General features: G+C 45.5%; 1 protein-coding gene across 3 annotated transcripts in view; it reads right to left on the bottom strand.

Annotated features, from left to right (window-relative positions):
- Window positions 1-20,383, bottom strand: part of aplp2 (amyloid beta (A4) precursor-like protein 2) — a 220,011-nt gene that overhangs the window by 15,143 nt on the left and 184,485 nt on the right. For 2 of the 3 annotated variants that reach the window (XM_085968197.1, XM_085968199.1), the window contains 7 exons: window positions 18,211-18,339; window positions 16,584-16,683; window positions 13,279-13,434; window positions 7,079-7,114; window positions 5,005-5,087; window positions 2,536-2,610; window positions 1,624-1,776 (listed from right to left, as the gene is read on the bottom strand). In XM_085968197.1, the coding sequence (XP_085824323.1) occupies window positions 1,624-1,776; window positions 2,536-2,610; window positions 5,005-5,087; window positions 7,079-7,114; window positions 13,279-13,434; window positions 16,584-16,683; window positions 18,211-18,339 (732 nt within the window). The remainder of the gene's footprint in view (window positions 1-1,623; window positions 1,777-2,535; window positions 2,611-5,004; window positions 5,088-7,078; window positions 7,115-13,278; window positions 13,435-16,583; window positions 16,684-18,210; window positions 18,340-20,383) is intronic. The other variant, XM_085968198.1, reaches the window with a different exon arrangement.

Below are 20,383 nucleotides of genomic sequence, written 5' to 3'. Positions count from 1 at the left end.
GTGGGTGCCAGTGTGGGAGAATGTTCCATTCCCCAGTGGGTGCCAGTGTGGGAGAAGGTTCCATTCCCCAGTGGGTGCCAGTGTGGGAGAAGGTTCCATTCCCCAGTGGGTGCCAGTGTGGGAGAAGGTTCCATTCCCCAGTGGGTGCCAGTGTGGGAGAAGGTTCCATTCCCCAGTGGGTGCCAGTGTGGGAGAAGGTTCCATTCCCCAGTGGGTGCCAGTGTGGGAGAAGGTTCCATTCCCCAGTGGGTGCCAGTGTGGGAGAATGTTCCATTCCCCAGTGGGTGCCAGTGTGGGAGAAGGTTCCATTCCCCAGTGGGTGCCAGTGTGGGAGAAGGTTCCATTCTCCAGTGGGTGCCAGTGTGGGAGAATGTTCCATTCCCCAGTGGGTGCCAGTGTGGGAGAATGTTCCATTCCCCAGTGGGTGCCAGTGTGGGAGAAGGTTCCATTCCCCAGTGGGTGCCAGTGTGGGAGAAGGTTCCATTCCCCAGTGGGTGCCAGTGTGGGAGAATGTTACATTCTCCAGTGGGTGCCAGTGTGGGAGAAGGTTCCATTCCCCAGTGGGTGCCAGTGTGGGAGAATGTTACATTCCCCAGTGGGTGCCAGTGTGGGAGAATGTTCCATTCCCCAGTGGATGCCAGTGTGGGAGAAGGTTCCATTCTCCAGTGGGTGCCAGTGTGGGAGAAGGTTCCATTCCCCAGTGGGTGCCAGTGTGGAAGAAGGTTCCATTCTCCCCCAGTGGGTGCCAGTGTGGAAGAAGGTTCCATTCCCCAGTGGGTGCCAGTGTGGGAGAATGTTCCATTCCCCCCCAGTGGGTGCCAGTGTGGGAGAATGTTCCATTCCCCCCCAGTGGGTGCCAGTGTGGGAGAATGTTCCATTCCCCAGTGGGTGCCAGTGTGGGAGAAGGTTCCATTCTCCAGTGGGTGCCAGTGTGGGAGAATGTTCCATTCTCCAGTGGGTGCCAGTGTGGGAGAAGGTTCCATTCCCCAGTGGGTGCCAGTGTGGGAGAAGGTTCCATTCTCCAGTGGGTGCCAGTGTGGGAGAAGGTTCCATTCTCCAGTGGGTGCCAGTGTGGTAGAATGTTCCGATATCTCTCACCTCAATGACTGCAAAACACCAAAAATGAAGTATAAATAATATCCAAAGATGGAAACATGCAGTATTAATTCAGAGCATTCTCAGAGTGGGTGTCAGGCGGAAAAACAGCTCAATTGAATCTGATAATACCCCGATCAGGCAGTGTGGAGCTCGGAGAACAGTCGCACGGTGCTGTAAGGCCCATGTCCAACCTGTGCTTCTTTTTGCTGGGAGGTGGGAGCGCTGAATCTCCCCTAGGACTCAGTGAGCTATAATACCGGCTAGATGCAAATTTTTCCTACTAATGCCTTCTTGGACAGCTACTGTACATGTAGTTTCCAAAGCTTGTATGGAGTCTGGGAAGAACATTATGAGCTGTGTAACACTAGGGTTACACGTCTGTCACTAATGGTGGCAGCAAATGGAAGTGACAAATTGAGGGTGGCACATAAGATCAAACCATATTCTCTTTCTCCACTGCATATTCATAACAGTACTGTAAACCGACAGATACAGACACATTGAAGGCTCATCTATCATGCTCACCTCTACAATGCCGTGGCTGATGGTACCATACTGCCTCTTGCGTAGCATCACCAAGCTGATGACAATTACCGTGGCTACGGCAACTGCGATCACCAACAGGCCAATAAGCGCACTGCTACTTAAGCTGAAGTTGTCTCGTGGAGTCCCAGTGTCCTGGAGAAACAAACATTTAGCACAAGGCAGTCATCTATTATAGGAGCAGTCTCCTCCAAACTCTACTGAATATTTGCTAAAATAAACGTAGTGCTTTTAGCCATATGCTGGAGGAAATATAAGTTAGTACAAACTTTTAAAAATTAAAAAGATAAGTGGGAGCAGAAGCAAATTCAGTTAAAATTCTGAGAAAAGGGCTAGTCGGATGAACAGAATCAGGACTTTGCCCCCAATAATTTATCCAATGTTACAACCGATTCCTTTTGCACAGAACCACAGGAAACTTTGTGATATCCGGCACCGACGGGACCGAGCTGTTGCCGTCCCATCAAAACTGCCAGACAAACCAGCGCTAATGTTGAAACTAGCTCCGTATCTGGCAACAAACCGTCAACAGCTTCTAAACAGTTGGCCGTACCTTGCAAGCGTCTCTGTAGCTTAGCAACAGCTTCAGCAAGACCTTGCAGAGCCTGACTGGTGAAAAAAAAACGAGAAGAAAAAAAACCTAACGAAACGGCTCCTGATTTTTGCCGGTGGATCGAGATAAACCAAAGTTTTCTGTATATGCTTTGTGACAAGAGTGTGCGCTGTTTTAGGGTTTTAGTACGGACATCATTACTTCTTAAAGCACAAGATATTCCCAAACACACATCTGTAGAATTCAGTGAGAAAAAATGAGTAATTGAAGAATCGCAAGTGAAAGCTTTATCTAAATCAGATCTCACACCCAACTTTCCCATTGGGAGGTGCTGTTCATACCATGTCATCCTCTCCTCCACTGACTCGTTCTGCATTGAAAATCATTTCTTTCACATCAAAGCTCTCGTCAATCACCTGAGAGGGGAAGAGAACCGATAGAACAGTTAGTGTTTCCAGTTCCATTTTAAAGTTACTCCTCCTTAGCTGCCGTGTCAGCATTACGCAAATACGAACAGGAGTATTCAGCCCCTCGAGCCTGTTCCGCTCTTCAATTATGGTTGGTCTCTATCTTAACTCCACCTACCCGGTTTGGTTCCGTATCCCGAATACCCTTGCTGAACAAAAATCTATCAATCTCATCTTTGAAATTTTCAGTTGACCCTCAGCCTCGGCAGCTTTATGGGGAGAGAGAGTCCAGATTTCCACTACCCTTTTTGTGAAGAAGTGCTTCCTGACATCACCGCTGAATGGTATAGCTCTAATTTTAATGTTAAGGTTAGCATGGGGGACTAGAGGGATCCTGAGGGAGATGGAGCTTCAGCATCATCATAGAATCATAAAATGATTCAGCATAGGCCGTTTGGCCCATTGTGCCTGTGCCGGCTCTTTGAAAGAGCTATCCAATTAGTCCCACACCCCTGCCCTTTCTCCATAGCCCTGCACATTTTCCCCTTCCAAATATTTATTCAATTCCATTTTGAAAATTACTATTGAATCTGCTTCCACCTCCCTTTCAGGCAGTGAATTCCAGATCATAACACGCTGCATAAAAAAAATTCTCATGTCGCCTCTGGTTCTTTTGCCAATTATCTTAAATCTGTGTCCTCTGGTTACTGAGCCTCCTGTCACTGGAAACAGTTTCTCCTTATTTACTCCATCAAAACCATTCATGATTTTGAACAACTCTTAAATTTCCCTTTAACCTTCTCTGCTCCAAGGAGCTCAATCCCAGCTTCTCCAGTCTCTCCACATAACTGATTGGTGCCAAGGCTGCAAGACATTCTAATAAATCTCCTCTGCACCCTCTCCATGGCCTTGACATCCTTCCTAAAATGAGGTGCCCAGAATTAAACACAATACTCCAGCTGGGGCCTAACCAGTGATTTATAAAGGTTTAGCATAACTTTCTTGTTCTCTGTCTCTGTTTATAAGGCCAAGGATACCATATGCTTTTTTTAAATATAAACAGCCTTCTCAACTTGTCCTGCCACTGTCAAAGATTTGTGTACATACACCCCCAGGACTCTCTGTTATTGCACTCATTTAAAATTGTACCATTTATTTTATATTACCTCTCCTCATTCTTGCAACCAAAATCCATCACTTCACACTTCTCTCCATTAAGTTTCATCTGCCATGTGTCTGCCCATTTCACCGGACTATATCCTCCTGAGATCTGGTACTATCCTCCTCATTGTTTACGACATTTGAGTTTAGTGTCATCTGCAAAATTTGAAATTATGCCCTGTATACCCCAAGTCATGAATATAGATCAAAAGAGCAGTGGTCTTAATATCGATCCCTGGGGGCACCACTGTACACTTCCCACCAGTCTGAAAAATAACCGTTCACCGCTACGCTCTGCTTTCTGTCCCTTAGTCAATTTCCTATCCATGCTGTCACTGTACTTTGTTTAATGCAAGATTCTTTGTTAGAACTTCAAGTCATTCCTAAGGTGGTCAGGAAATCCTATCTGAAGTTATTTTGTCCAATGATAATGCCAGGGTGGGTAACCATTATTAAGAGAGACTTGAGATATTGGGTCTATTTCCACTGGAGCAGAGAAGACTGAGATGCGGTTTTGAAAATTATGAAGGGTCTTAATAGGGTGAATAGGGAAAGACTATTTCACAGATTGTGTAGACAGTAATGAGGGTCATCACTTTAAAATTAGGAGACTAGGCTACAGTATGGTGACTTCAATAATGGGGGAAACTGTTGGAGCATGGACTAGTTTGCTACATTGAGTAGTTTGAGGCAGAGACCACTGCATTTTTAATATTTTAAGCAGAGGAAGATACGGGGCTCTGGGGGAGCGCCGGGTAGTGGGATCAGTTTTGGATTTTTGCAGAGAACAGTTAGCAATGGGACATATGGCCTCTAACTGTGCTGTAAATGTCTATGATCACTATTTTTTAAAAATGAGTTAAATCTTTGTTGATTTGATCTGTTGATCACACTGAGGTGGTGTCCTGAATTACACAGAAGGTACAAAAAAATAACAAACTTAAAACATAGGTTAATGCTAACACACAGCAAGTTTATTAGTCCCACCAGGAAAACACTCTGCATTCAATCACTCTGCAGGGTATATATTCCAATCACTATTTGTACTCGGTGTCTAACCCGTTTAAAATAAAACAGGTTAATACCTGCAGACAAACAGCACACAGGAGAACACAGTACAAGCAAGATCAGCATTTGCATCTGAACTTCATCGATCAAAACATACATAGAACTCCACTTCCCTACAAGCAAACGCAAGCCCACACAAACCAGATGACAGATTTTAGTAAACGTGCTCCATACCACATTCTCATTAACATTGTTCTCATCGCTGCTGACTGCATTCTCGTCAGGCACCAGGCCATCAGGGTCAATCATCCCAGAACCTGTTCAGAACACAGTTACTCTTATATGTGCACAGGACAACTAGCATTATGTATAATGTGAAAAATTAAGTAGCACAAAAAATGACAAACATAGCTGTGAAACAGATTTTAATGGACTGTGACACATTCCTAAATTAAAGCTGGAGATATATGGAGTCTGCTGCAACACTCGCCTCAGTCGCTGTCTGTCACCTTTAGAGACGTGCGTTTAACACCAAGGAGATGGAGATCTCACTTCAACAGCTCATAACACAACCAACAAAAGTAATTTTAAAACCACCAGGGCCATATTGAGGAATGTTATTCATTCCAGTTCTCTATGTGTTTGAGTATGGTGATTTTGGATGGGGGAATGGTACAAAGAAACACTGGGAACCTGAACTAAAACCACAAAAGGCTGGCATTGGACAACAGGCCTGTTAGAATCATAGAACAGAGGTTCGTCTGATCAGAGGGAGGTTTTAATCGGGTAAATAGTGAAAGATGATTTCCACTGGTTGACCAATTGATAACAAGGGGCACAGCGTGAGGATTCTGGGGTACCTCTGGGTTATTAGGATAGCGAATCCTTTACAACAAGAGCTCCCGAGACTTTGATAAGCAATTGAAAAAGAATATGAAAGGATTTGGAGAACGGGCAGGAAATGTGATGAAGGTTCACAGCTCCATCTGAAGAGCTACCAAAGATCCAGGCATAATGGGGCAAATGGCCTCCTCCTGTGCTCTAAATCCCTTGGTGCATGTTGAAGTCTCCACACCAAGATACTGAGAAATCAACACAGGTATCTGGCTGCCTGATATGGAGCATACTCTCCCCTAAGGGACACACCGTGGTTACCTACATCCAGGGAACTTAGGGACGGGTTGTCAAGGCCAAAGCTTAGGGCCAACACACGTGCTGAAACTTAACCAACTAAAATGGGGCAGTTTACGAAGCTTCCGCCAATTGTCCAGCCAGAAACATCCTCCCCATGGGGACACTGGATTACAGGGTGACCTGGAGCCGAGTGGGAAGAATCTCAGCATTCCAGGTACCATTAGTGAACCTGGCTGACTGACTAATCCTGCAGAGTGTTCTGGAGTACTGCAGCCTTCCTGCTCAGGTATCAGTCTGCCATAGCAGGCTCTTTTGGTTCCAAAATTCCAGCACTAGGCGTGTGATCTTATGGTCTACTTGCAGAGAGACCCCACCTACAATTTAAAATTAATTAAATAATGGTTATAATAGTTGCAACATTACAACCATGACAAACATACACACATCCCTGTGGGTATTACACCCCAAGGCCCATAGATCAAGGATCAGCACTATCTGCCCCCTGCTCAAGCACCCACTTACCCCCAAGTCACAGAGCTGCAAGAGAAATGAATCAGAGTTAACCAATTCAATATTGGCACCGACACTCCAAGAGGATTAGTGGAGTGAAATCTAGGGATCAGGATGAAGGATATGAGAATTAGGGTAGAGCAGATAAGAGCTTTGAAACAGTTGTCAGGTGCCTGAGCCTAATGTTTGGGCTCATGCTGTATTTCTCCCAGAAACAGCCAGCGACTGGCTCAATGTTCAGAGTTCACCATGCTCTAAAAAGAACATAAATTTGTAATCTGAAAGCAAAATGTTTCAACACAAGTTTTACCACTTGAACAGGTGTCTTTGGACTTGAGAAACCAACTAAAGACAGTGGTCAGATTCACCACAACACAGGTCACTAACTGGGGAAGTTAACAACGTCCACAGTCCAGAGAAATACAACAAACATTCCAAGTATGCACTTCAGACAAGCAGCATCTACTAAACAGCATAAACTAGGGCAGCATGCGGGTCAGCGAAGTCTAGGAGTGGAGCAAAAATACTAAACTCAGCAAGAACATACACACGATATGTAACTGATTGACGGGAGGGGGGCGGCGACGATCAGGACAGATGGAGGAAGAGGATGAGGAGGAAGAATGGGTCTGAGAGGTGACACCTGGGACAATTTTAAACCAACCTTTCTTAGTTGCTGGCCATGAGTCCGGCACTGTGCCTGGCAGCGAAGAAGTTGAGAGAAATCAAATAATGAAAAGAGCAAGAAATAAAAATGGGACAAGACTGAAATCCCCACTTACATTTGTGAAAACGTTCTGCTCCAAAGCCAGTCCAAATATGAGGTGAGATGAAGACTACGTCTAATGCAGTGAGCTCTGTTATGCTCAGTAGGCATCAGGTGTAATTACCCTGGCTTATGGCTTTTCGACTGCTCAGAGCTCATCCAGTGAGCCACAGAGACCAAGAGGTGCCAGGTTTAACGACAGGGCTATGCTAAGGGACAACAACAATTGAGAGGGGAAGTCAGTCGGGGTAGTTGCTCCCAATCGTGGGCTGACTTGGTCCACATTCTGCTCGAGTTCAAAAATGAACAAATCTTCAAATTTTGGTCCTTCTTAAATGGGTCTTTAATTTTATAAAGAATATAATAACAAGGCAACACTCAAACCAATTGAAAAACACACCCATCATCTGAGGTTGGGAAAATGCATGTTTGTTAGAGCAGAGTAGAATGAACTTAGGTTTACATCTATAACAGCAAATTTTAGGTTTACATCTGATCCATTCCACATCTGACCTATTTGGTATCATATTTGATCACGAATTGAGCTTCCCACCTCATATCCGTTCTATCACGAAGACTGTCCATTTCCACCTTTGTAATATCGCCCATCTCCGCTCTTACCTCAACTTATCTGCTGCTGAATCCCTCATCCATGTCTATCATTTCTAGACTTGACCATTCCAATGCACTTCTGGCTGGCCTCCCTAGTTCAACCCTCCATAAACTTGAGGTCATCCAAAACTCTGTTGCCTGTGTGCTAACTCGCACCAAGTCCCACTCACCCATCTCCCCTGTGCTTCCTGACCTACACTGACTCCCAGTTAAGCAACACCTCAATTTTAAAATTCTCATCCTTGTTTTCAAATCCCTCCATGGCCTCGCCCCTCCTTATCTCTCTAATCTCCTCCAGCCCTATAATTCCCTCTACGCTCTGTCTATTCTGGCCTTTTGAACATACCCGATTTTAAATGCTCCACCATTGACGGTCGTGCCTTCAGCTGCCCAGGTCGTAAGCTCTGGAATTCCCTCCCTAAATCGCCCCACTTCTCTTTCCTCCTTTAAGACGCTCCTTAAAATCTACCTCTTCGACCAAGCGTTAGGTCATTTGCCTTAACATCTCCTTAAAAGGCTCGGTGTCAAATTTTTTTTTGATAACGCTCCTATAAATAAGTTGTTGTTGACCTGGGTTGCTTCAAACTGATATACAGAGCTTGAAGTGTAAATGTGCTCCGTCCACAGACACCAATAACCGCAAACATTCAGTGCACAAAATTCTATAATCAAACCCCAAATACATACAAAAGGTTCCTTTGACTAAAAGATTTTTTCTTTAATATTAAAGAGAAGCATCAGAGATGAGAAGCGTTCATGCCTTAGTGTCCTCACTGGTTCTCTAGAAACACTTGAGAATCAATTGGGTATACGGGTCAAATATAAAATCCCACCAGCACTCATTTCTCCAGCTATTATTGAGCAAGAATGCAACTTAGTGCCAAAAGGTGCAGTGAGATCTCACCCAATAGAAGCTGGGTTCAAACTATCCAAACTCATTTCCATTTGGATCTTACAGCTGACAGAGTATTTTCATCCCATCATCAAAATACCTCAAATCCCTCGAGTTCAAAATGGGTTTGTGTCTCTGCAGAGATGTTTTAAAATCTTCATTTACATGCAGAACTAAATAATGACAGCTCAAAGAAATAGTAACAAGCAGATGTCATGGACCATGCTCAACCCTCTACAGCTTGTCTATTGTAAAGGGTGTGGAAGATTACGTGTTTAGTTTCAGCCCATTTGTTAGTTTATACCTACACTGACACATGGACTAGTATATCTACAAACAATGACAGACTATTCGGACAGTCCCTTCTTGGGGAATCTGTTGACATTGATGGATCATGCCAAGGTTCAGTCTCACACAGTGCGCCCGTGTCCACACCCCCACACAGTGCTCCCCCACACACACCCCTCCCACCCCCCCCACACCCCCCCCACACCCCCCCCACACACACCACCCCCCCCACACACCCCCCCCCACACACACCCCCCCCCACACACACACACACCCCCACACACACACACACCACCCCCCCCCCACACACCACCCCCCCCACACACACACACCCCTCCCCCACACACACACCCCTCCCCCACACACACCCCTCCCCCACACACACCCCTCCCCCACACACACACCCCTCCCCCACACACACACCCCTCCCCCACACACACACCCCTCCCCCACACACACACCCCTCCCCCACACACACACCCCCTCCCCCACACACACACCCCTCCCCCACACACACACACCCCTCCCCCACACACACACACCTCCCCCACACACACACACCTCCCCCACACACACACCCCTCCCCCACACACACACACCCCTCCCCCACACACACACACCCCTCCCCCACACACACCCACCCCTCCCCCACACACACCCCTCCCCCCCACACACACACCCCTCCCCCCCACACACACACCCCTCCCCCCCACACACACACCCCTCCCCCCCACACACACACCCCTCCCCCACACACACACACCCCTCCCCCACACACACACACCCCTCCCCCACACACACACACCCCTCCCCCACACACACACACCCCTCCCCCACACACACACACCCCTCCCCCCCACACACACACCCCTCTTATTCCTGGCTGCAGGTTGGACTTGACAGTCATAATTTGTAAGCCAACAGCAAATTAGGAGTCATCACAGAACTGATCTTTTTGAAATACACTTTCTTCCTAAAATGCTGCATCAGCAGAAGCTGCAGACCATTTGGAAATTGAACCCAATGCTGAAACAACTTTGGAAGATTTCTTCCTGTGGCATTTATCAGCAAAGGTGTACAAATGGCCCCTGGAGTCTTCACTCTTTACTGGCAGATTTCAAGGGCTGCAAAACTGCAGTCAGACCCCGTGCCAATTGCAGTTTGGATAGGTCTCCTGTACTTCGGACACTCCTGTAATTCTGACACAAAAAGTGGTATAAAAGATTGATTGGGGCTGATGGCACTAGCTGGAGAGGAATGAAAAGTACACTCGAAGATTATAAGATACATTAAGGAAGACTGCAGGGATGCCATCTAAAAATACATCTTCCAGAGACACAGATCCTCTCATTTGCTTTGTTGTGTTCCTTACCACGGTATGTGCAGTACAATACATAGATACATAGAAGATAGGAGCAGGAGTAGGCCATTCGGCCCTTCGTGCCTGCTCCGCCATTCAATGAGATCATGGCTGATCCTTTAATTCAGTATCCCGTCCCCGCCTTCTCTCCGTAACCCTTAACCCCTTTTGCCCGTAGAAATATATCTAATTCCCTCTTAAATATATTTAATGAGCTGGCGTACACTGCCCTCTGTGGCAATGAGTTCCACAGGTTCACCACTCTCTGAGTGAAGAAATTCCCCCTCATCTCTGTCCTAAATGGTTTAGCCCTTATCCTTAAATTATGTCCTCTAGTTCTGTTCTCACCCGCCAAGGGAAACATTCCTTCTGCATCCAGTCTGTCTAGACCTGTCAGAATTTTATACACTTCTATGAGGTCCCCTCTCAATCTTCTAAACTCCAGTGTGTACATCCCTAAACTACATAGTCTCTCCTCATAGGTCATTCCCGCCATTCCTGGTATCAGCCTGGTGAATCGCCGCTGCACCCCCTCCATGGCAAGAACATCCTTCCTCAGATGAGGCGACCAAAACTGTACACAGTACTCGAGGTGTGGTCTCACCAGTGCCCTGTACAGCTGCAGCAAGGTATCCCTGTTCCTGTATTCTAACCCTTTTGCTATGAAGGCCAGCATACCGTTTGCCTTCTTGACCGCCTGTTGCACCTGCATGCTCGCCTTCAGTGACTGGTGTACAAGAACACCCAGGTCTCTCTGTACTTCCCCCTCTCCCAATCTATTGCCATTTAAATAATAATTTGCCCTCCCGTTCCTGCACCCAAGGTGGATAACTTCGCACTTGTCCACATTATAGTGCATCTGCCATTTATCCGCCCAATCGCCCAGTCTGTCCAAATCGCTCTGGAGCTTCCTGGTCTCTTCCTCTGAGCCCACCCCCCCTCCTAGTTTAGTGTCGTCTGCAAATTTGGAAATGCTGCATCCGACTCCCTGATCCAGGTCATTAATGTAAATTGTGAACAGCTGGGGGCCCAGGACAGATCCCTGTGGTACCCCACTTGTTACTGCCTGCCATTCAGAAAATGAGCCGTTTATTCCAACTCTCTGTTTTCTATCTGACAGCCAGTTCCCTATCCACGCCAAAACTTTCCCCTTTATCCCATGAGCCTCAACTTTCCATGCTAATCTTTTATGTGGGACCTTATCGAAGGCCTTTTGGAAGTCCAGGTACACCACATCTACTGGCTCTCCCCCATCTATTCTACCAGTTACTCCCTCAAAAAATTCCAATAGATTAGTCAAGCACGATTTACCCTTTGTAAATCCATGTTGACTCTGTCCTATCCTGTCCCCATTTGCTAAGTGCTCCGCTATTTCATCCTTAATGATGGACTCCAGCATTTTGCCCACAACTGATGTAAGGCTTACAGGTCTGTAATTACCTGCTTTTTCCCTACCCCCCTTTTTGAATAGTGGGGTAACGTTAGCTACCCTCCAATCCATCGGTACTGTTCCCGAGTCTAATGAATTCTGAAAAATCATCCTTAGTGCATCCGCTATCTCTAGGGCCACCTCCTTCAGTACCCTAGGATGCATGTTATCAGGCCCTGGGGATTTGTCCACCTTCAATCCCTTTAGCTTCCTTAACACCATATCCTTAGAGATATTGATTTGCGTCAGTTCCTCCTTTGCCAATGTCCCTATTTTTCCCGATATCCCAGGGAGGTTTTTTGTGTCTTCCTTCGTAAAGACTGACCCAAAGTATGCATTTAGTTGATCTGCCATTTCCTTATTTCCCATTATATATTCCCCCGTATCTGACTGCAATGGACCAACTTTGGTTTTCACCAGTCTTTTCCTTTTGATATACTTATAAAAGCTTTTGGAGTTAGTTTTTATATTTTCCGCCAGCTTGTTTTCGTAAGCTATTTTGCCCCTCTTGATTATGCCCTTTGCCCTCCTTTGCTCTATCTTAAACTGTTCCCAATCTTCCGCTCTGGCGCTTTTTTTGGCTATTTTATACGCCCTATCTTTGGATTTTATGCTGTCTCTAATTTCCCCTGTTATCCACGGTTGAGTCACCTTTTTAGATTTCCTTTTATGCCAGATTGGTATAAACAATTTTTGCAATTTTGTCATTCTATCTTTAAATGTTTGCCATTGTTTATCTACCTCCAGTCCTCCCAGGAACGTTGTCCACTCAGACCTACTCAGTTCCCGTCTCATGGCATCATAATTCCCCTTGTTTAAATTCAGGACCTTAGTCTAGAAAGGATTTAGTCTGATCTATTTTGCATATTCTACCTTATTTAAATATGGTAATTTAAAAATTGATGACAATATTGGCACAACCACCGTGGGCAGGGGGGTGCATGCTGCCACCTCCCAATTTTTTGGTACAAATAATATTGACGTAAGAAAACTACTAGGCACTTAGTCTAAGCATTAAGCAAAGCTTTAATCAACTGTTTTACAACATGGAGGTCTAGTTGTGTCCTTCACTAGTTCCTGTTAAGAATGTCCTGCGCAAGCTGGGCCCATGCCTGAGTATTTATACTCTCCCTGGACAGCGCCACCCGCAGGCCCCTCAGTATTATTTCATAAGTCTTTCTTTCATGAATGACTGATTCATGTCAAATATCTTCCTCGCCCTTGCTCCAGAACCTGGGATAGTCCATTATTCCACTCCCCACCTGCACAGTAACATAGGAATCAGAATCTACACTATGAGGTGATGTGGCTGTACATCGATAGGGATGGGATGACTTCCCTCGTCCTTAAAGTTCTTGATCTTATCTTGAAAAAATGTCTATCCTGCAGGGACAGAGACTCTAGTCTCTGTGGGAGATTTCTCCATTTATGATTTAACCTGCATAATCAATCTTTTAATCATCATTTCAATGAATAACCCAACTATCTTGCATCCTTTGCTCCCAAGCACCACATACCTTGTACATCAGTGATAGCTGGCATAGTCTTAACCTGAATAGGCCGGAATGGTTTGCCATCAACGAATGGCGCCTCCACAGAATCGAAAGCAGTCTGGATTTCAGAGCTGGAAGCAAGCTGATCCATGCCAAAGTGCTGCTCTTGCAGTAGCTCATCTGGGGAGAGTGTATTTCACATGGTCACATTTCGCTGGGATAAATCGAGCAAACTTACAGAACAAATCCATCTACACAAAACCAATGCTGCTCAATTACACAGATGCTGCAAACAGTTGGGATAATCAGATTCAATCCATCGGTGGGCTGGTACACATCAGCACACTGTTCTCTAGCTATCTAGATTACAAAGCATATCCCTGATTTATCATCTAGACTATCTAAGCTGTCTTCTCCATCCATACATCAGTCCCTGAGCAGGATAGTTATCCTGCTCACTTGCAGACCTCTGCCATGCCCTGAATCCTACGTGGTTGTGTGGTGGCTGAGCTGGATCGAGTACCTGCCCAATTCTCCTTGCTCACTGTGAGCAAGCACTTGTAAAGTCATCTTAGACTAGGGGCTCACTATGTGTGGAAAGGCCACGCACTAGAAAATGCTCAATTACTCTGTGGCATCCCACAATATTCCTATGGATGGAAGGAATGAGACAAGAGGCCAATTCTAAGCAATTCCTATGATCTGTACAGGAAATATATTTGGAGCATCAGTTACTTCAGCATATGGCATGTAGAGACATGGTTTCCAAAATTGGACATTTCATGGAACCTTGAGAAACAGCAGCAGTGCCCAAGGTTTGGAAAGTAACTGATAGCACTAATCTTCAAAAAGGAACATTGAGATAACCCAAGAAACTACAAGCCAGTGAGGCTAACATTTGCTGTAGAAACATGTTAGAAGGGATCCTGAAAGTGGGGTCATGAAACCCCTGGGATGCTTAAGAGGCAGTTTGCATGGATTTCTGGTAAGGAGAGCCTGTCCAATGAACTTACTGGAATACTCACATGTTTACATAAATGATGTCGAGCAAAAATGTGTCCAGTTCTGGCTGGGCTATGTATAGACTGTCCGTGGACACGATAAGATGATGATGTAGAGCAGGGTCTGTCCAAGTAGGTAGATGACGCCAAGTTGCAGGGAAGGGGTAAAATAATGAGAACGGCAAACCAAATGCAACAACATCTGGATAGGCTGAGAACTTGGACTAATGAGTGGCAAATGGCATTTAATGTGGACAAATGCAAGGTCATGAGACTGTAATTAACAATGGGAATATAAACTAAATGGCAAAGTTGATAAGGCTGCTAAAACGGCATAAGGGATCCATGACTTTATAAATAGAGGCAGAGAGTACAAAAGCAAGGAAGTTATGCTAAACCTTTATGAAACACTGGTTAGGCCTTAGTTGGAGTATTATGTCCAAGTTTGGGCAACGTACTTTAAGAAGGATGTTAAGGCATTGGAGACAGTGCAGAGGAGATTAACTAGAATGGTACCAGGGATGAGGGACTTCAGATATGTGGAGAGTCCAGAGAAGCTGGGATTGTTCTCCTTCTAGCAGAGAAGGATAAGGGGGAGATTTAATATAGGTATCAAAATTATATGGGGTTTTGATAGAGTAGATAAGGAGAAACTGTTTCCAGTGCAGAAGGATCGTTAACCAGAGGACACAGATTTAAAATAATTAGCAAATACACGGAGGGAAGATGGAGAATTTTTTTTTACGCAACGAGTTATCATCTAGAATGCACTGCCTTAAAGGGTGGTGGAAGCACATTCAACAGTAACTTTCAAAAGGGAATTGGATAAATACTTGAAGCGGAGAAAATTGTAAGCCGATGGGGAAAGAGCTGGGGAGTGGGATTAATTGAATAGATCTTTTGAAGCGCTGGCACAGGTACAATGGGCTGAATGGCCTGTCATAAATTGCAACTTCTACGAGAAGTAACTCAGGAATTGCTACTGAACGGCCAGCTGATGGCGCCATCCGAGGAGTATAAATACTCGGGCGTGGGCCCAACTTGGCCAAAAACAATCTGGAAACAGGAAGCTAGTGACTACTAACTAGACCTCTGTTTTGTTACAAGTCGATTAAAGCCTTGCTTTATGTGCAACCAAGTGCGTAGTGAGTCTTTGTTACGTCAGCCTCCTTCTGTGCTATTTAATTCTGTGATTCTATACTTCACACACAACAGATGGTAGGCTCATTGGCTTGTAGTTCCTTTAAAGCTGTGTGGGAAATTATAAGTAATGTTGAAAATGTGAACAGATTTGACGAGTGTATTTGAAGAGGTAGTTTAATCTCAGCAGTTGTGCGGTGTGAAGGTCAAATCAGAGCAGATGAGAAGAACTGAAGGAACATGGTTAACATAGCATTCTTGCTGGCTGTGAACAGGATTATAGCCAACTGAAGTGGAATTACATCCAATTAAAGAGTTATATGTAAAGACTCGTGCATGCAGGGGTCGCTGTACATCAAATACAGACCACACATAACTGCAAAGCCTCGGCACGCGCCCATTAAAACTGGCCTCGGCAACTCCCTGAAAAAGGCCCCTGCAAAGCCCCATTTCCTGTCTGTTAGAAGGTAGTCTACACAATCCTGGACAAAAGAGCTCTGCAAAACTCCCAGGGCTCTGCCAGGTGTACAGCTAGGAGGTACACCAATGCAGCAGAGACACTTCCCTCCACAAAGGGGAAATCCTGCCTTACCTCAACACTCCTCCCTCAGTGACATGACTGACATGGGGAACTCACCAGCTGAGGGGTTGTAGGTTTACATCTGGCAAACAGCAATCAAACATGCAGTGCCACTGAATGCAATGCTGTATTTCTTTATTCCGAGGAGTATACGGTCACCTCCCAAGTTCTGCCTCAGCTCCTCAGTTTCGTTTAGGGATCTTTGCTCCATATTTCAAGTTGAGAGGGGCGCAAACATGCAGCTCTTAGGCTGATTCAAAAGCTGAACCCCCCTCAGGGCTGCAACAGATAGGTCTCCTTCCTCGCACAGGGCAGAAAATGCTACATTGGTCATTAGGGCAAGTTTATGGGCAGTCACATGGGTCAGGTTGCCCATATGAAAGCAGCGGATTAGTTCCAAACTCAGTGAAGCACCTCCTTAAATTTCTAAAATTCCAAAGATTGCTGCAATAATCATAAACAAATAAGACTACCACTTCTAATTCGTCAACCACCTCAGTGCGTAGTCTGCAGTGTGAGAATAACTGCAATATTGATGTACACTGTAATCATTCTTAAGTAATCAAACACAAACAAACACTGGACTGCGCTGCAAGACTTGTACTAACCAATCTCATCTTGGATTTCCTCAGCAACGAAAGGCACCTGGTAAAGAAGAGAGAGGCTCTGGTTCATCCGCTCCTCGATAACATGGAGGTGGGTCACCACCTACACACCAGGGACAATCAGATTAAGGTATTTTAATGCTTGCTTGCATAAGTTAACAATAATGAAACTCAAATGTAATCAACCTCAGCAATAAGATAGTTTCAGCTTTTCTTTCACAGTGGTTGGCTCAGTGGTTGCACTCTTGCCTTTGAGTTAGATGGTTGCAGATTCAAGCCCCACTCCAGGGTGTGAGCGCATAATCAAGGCCGATATGGCAGTGCAGTACTTGCTGCATTGTCAGAGGTGCCATTCTTCGGATGAGATGTTAAACCAAGGCCTTCTCTGCCTATTTTGGTGGTTCAGATGGATGGCACTATTTGAAGAACACCAGGGAGTTATGCCAGTGTTCTGGCTAATATCCCTCCCTTAACGAACAGCACCAAAGACAGATGTAATTCATCTCACTGATGTGTGTTCCATCTTACCGAATGACTACCTCATCTGGTCAAACAACAACATTTACTGCACTTCAAAGTAATTTATTGAAGCAATGGCCAGAAATTCGGGTCCCCACGGGTGAGTACGCACGAGGTACTCACGCGTAGGCCCAACGAAAGTGCCAGTTTCGTGCATGCACTGCGCATGCACGGGAAACCGGAACTTCCTTCCCTTAAAGGAAGGGGTTCACAGGTCGAACGCGTGCGCCGGAGAGGCAGCGCGTACGCCTGGAACTTCCGTTTTTTTTTTGCAGCTTTCTCCGGGAGGGTAAGTCTCCAGGAGCTACGCTTGTAAAAAGCAGTCGTAAGGCCTGCTTTTAACAAGGTAAGTGGTGAATTAAGTTAAATTAAAGCATTTTTTCCACAGGTTTGTTAATTTTTAAATACTTTAAAGAAAGGTGAGTTTATTTTTAGCCCCGTTAGAAACTAATTAATTTTTTCAAAAATTTAAATTATTGTTTAAAATAGTTATTTCATGTAATTTAGTTATTTTAAAAATGTGATTAAAAAAAAAAATATTTGAAGTTTTAGTGATGTTTTGGGGCTGAATTGTATTCATAGATTTGACAGCTTTTCCTGTCAACTCTATGAATACAGATTCCCTGCTACCATTGGCTCCCCATGGCCCACGTGATCCCAGGGGACGCTTTGAACTAACTGTGCCCCTGGGATACGCAAGCACTGCGCGCCGGCAGCTGGAGGAGGCCCAGGATCGGAATCCCACGCGGGCCCACAGCACAACGGCCGGCGCTCGGGAAGCCTCTGACCCAAATTTCTGGGCCAATGTGTTTACAGATGTCCTGAGAGATGTAATATGGCGCTCTGAAGCCCCCATTTATCCACTTAATGAGGCCCTGACTGTATATCGCAAAGGATTTTTTTTTATTTTTTATAAAGTTGTTCAATAGTAAAGAGTTATTATTTTGCTGAATTTTGTTAAAAGAGCTACAAACTATTCAGGCTCTACAACAAATTGCATTTGAGGCCAACGCCACTTCCTAGAAATGAAGTGGACACTGAGCAGTAAGAGGTTCCAGAGTCTTCTGGATAACAGGGACACCCTAACTTTGTTCTGTAACCTTTCACTCACCTGAGATTTCATCTGTGCTGCTTTCTCTGGGTCTACAGCCATGACATGCTGGTAATGCCGAAGAGTGTGCTGCCGATCCTTCTGTTCTGCACGGACATAGCGCTTCAGGGCCTGTAGGATACGGTGAGGCTACACAGGAAATCATTCAGCAAACACGTCAGTGTCCATTGGAAGGGCAGGTTGAAACCCAGTATTTTTCTTCAGTTTTAGTGTTTAATTCACTGTCACTTCTCTTTCAGGAATGCACACCTTCAACAAATTCTGCTCTTCTCTCCAATGGGATTTCTGTTTGTCTTTTTTCCCTTGCTCACCTTCATTACTTTGTTAGTTTTTCAAATACAAGTTGAGCGTCCCAAATCCAGAGTTCCAGAATCCGGGACGATTGGTGGCAGGGGTCCAAAATCCATAAAATGTTCCGGAATCCGGACACCCTGAGGGAGGCTTACCAAAAACCAGAAATAGTGCAACCTGGGCCCAGGCATTTCCAGACTCGGCACGTGTTTCTGATGTCCGAAGTCCGGAAATATCGCAACCTGGGCTCGGGAGTTTCCGGACTTCTGACATCAGAAACACGTTCCGAAGTCCGGAAAAACCCAAAAACCGGCTTGGCCTCGGTCCCGAGGTTGCCGGATTCGGGACGCTCAACCTGTATGAGAAAGTTGTCAAATCTCTAACTTCTCCCAGTTCTGATGATGGGTCACCGACCCGAGACGTTACTCTCCCCACAGATGCTGCCTGACCTACTGAGTGTTTCCAGCAGTTTCTGTTTTTATTTCAGATTTCCAGCTTCTACAGTATTTTGCTTTTGTGCAAACCCAGTATGTCCACTGCCAACACAGCCCCAATCGCTGAGATCTGATGGGTCCACCTGGGATTAATCAAATGCCAGATCACACCCTGCACACAAAATGCCCTTCCTCCGATCTCTTGGCTTCAGGTCCCATTTTTGGACATCTCTCCCCAACCTGAGAACTCCCCCAGTTTCACACCGACTTTTCTCAACTACTCAACGCAAACTCCGCAGAGGTTTTCAGGCTGCTCCTGTGTCCCAAGTGCTGCGTCAATTTTTTTGCATTTTTGCCACTTTTGTTTTTAAGAGAAACACTGAGGTACAAGGGTCAAAATAAAAATCAGTGCTCAAAACAGGTGCCTTGGGGAAGTGGGAAGAAGACAGGAAGAGTGAAGTCAGTGAGAGTTCGGAAAGGGGAAAAACAACTAATTATGCAAAGCGGCCACGGAAGCAAGAAACAACACAGGAGAAGAGGCAAAGATAAAATAGAAAAATAGAACAGGAAGGGAAAGAGATGCAATGAACAAGGAAGGTAGAGAAGGGGAAGAGAGAGATGGCATCTGCATTACAAAAGAAAAGGAAGGTGAAGTGTTTTACAAAAGCACTGCGGGAGTCCCCTGCGACGTGTCCTGGATAAAACAGGAACGAGTGTCAGCAAGCAGGCACTATTTGCACGCGAGGAGTTGGGGAACTGGCTGCTGCAGCAGGCAAGGTTCAGCACGACACCATGGTGACTCCACTCCTGCAACAGTCCCAACTACCTGAGCGAGCAAGCAGCAGCACCAGGCCAGGCCCCAGCCAGCAGTGTCAGGGCCTGGCAATGTTTATTACTGGCACGCTCAGTGTACAGGTGTACATGTCTGAAAACACATCAGTCTGAAGACATGGCCCAATCTCGACCATAGTGTGTCTCCCACCTCCTGGGCTATGGTCAGCAGAGCGACTGGGAAACGGTGCGACCAGAGAGGGAATACAGGAGAAAGTGTTGCAACCCACAGTGCTTGTCCCTTTACGTTTTATCTGTGACCAACATGGCCGGGATCTTAAAAACTGGATGTCACGGCTGAAATCGCCTGAAGTTTTACAGCGACAGTATCAATTTGTGGCTGTTGCCCTGAGTGACACCAAATTAGAGCAATGAGCTCTGGCTATTGTAGGCACCACCTTTTCAATGGAGGAATAGCTCCAAGTCCCAAGCACTTTGCTCAGAGGAGCATGCATTAACTGTTAAATAATTTAGAAACAAATGTTATAATTGCTCCCCTGATGAAACCTGGATTAATAACTTTGTGCTTCATCTGGGAGCAGGTGCTCATGCAAGATCACTCTTTTTCTTTTTAAAACATGCAAGATTAATTTACTTTTCCTCAGAAGTCATGAACT

Source organism: Somniosus microcephalus, chromosome 26 (genome assembly GCF_052327205.1).
Source record: "Somniosus microcephalus isolate GS21.2 chromosome 26, FLI_Smic_1.0, whole genome shotgun sequence".
Classification (NCBI taxonomy): domain Eukaryota; kingdom Metazoa; phylum Chordata; class Chondrichthyes; order Squaliformes; family Somniosidae; genus Somniosus; species Somniosus microcephalus.
This window is presented reverse-complemented; position numbering and strand designations above follow the sequence as displayed.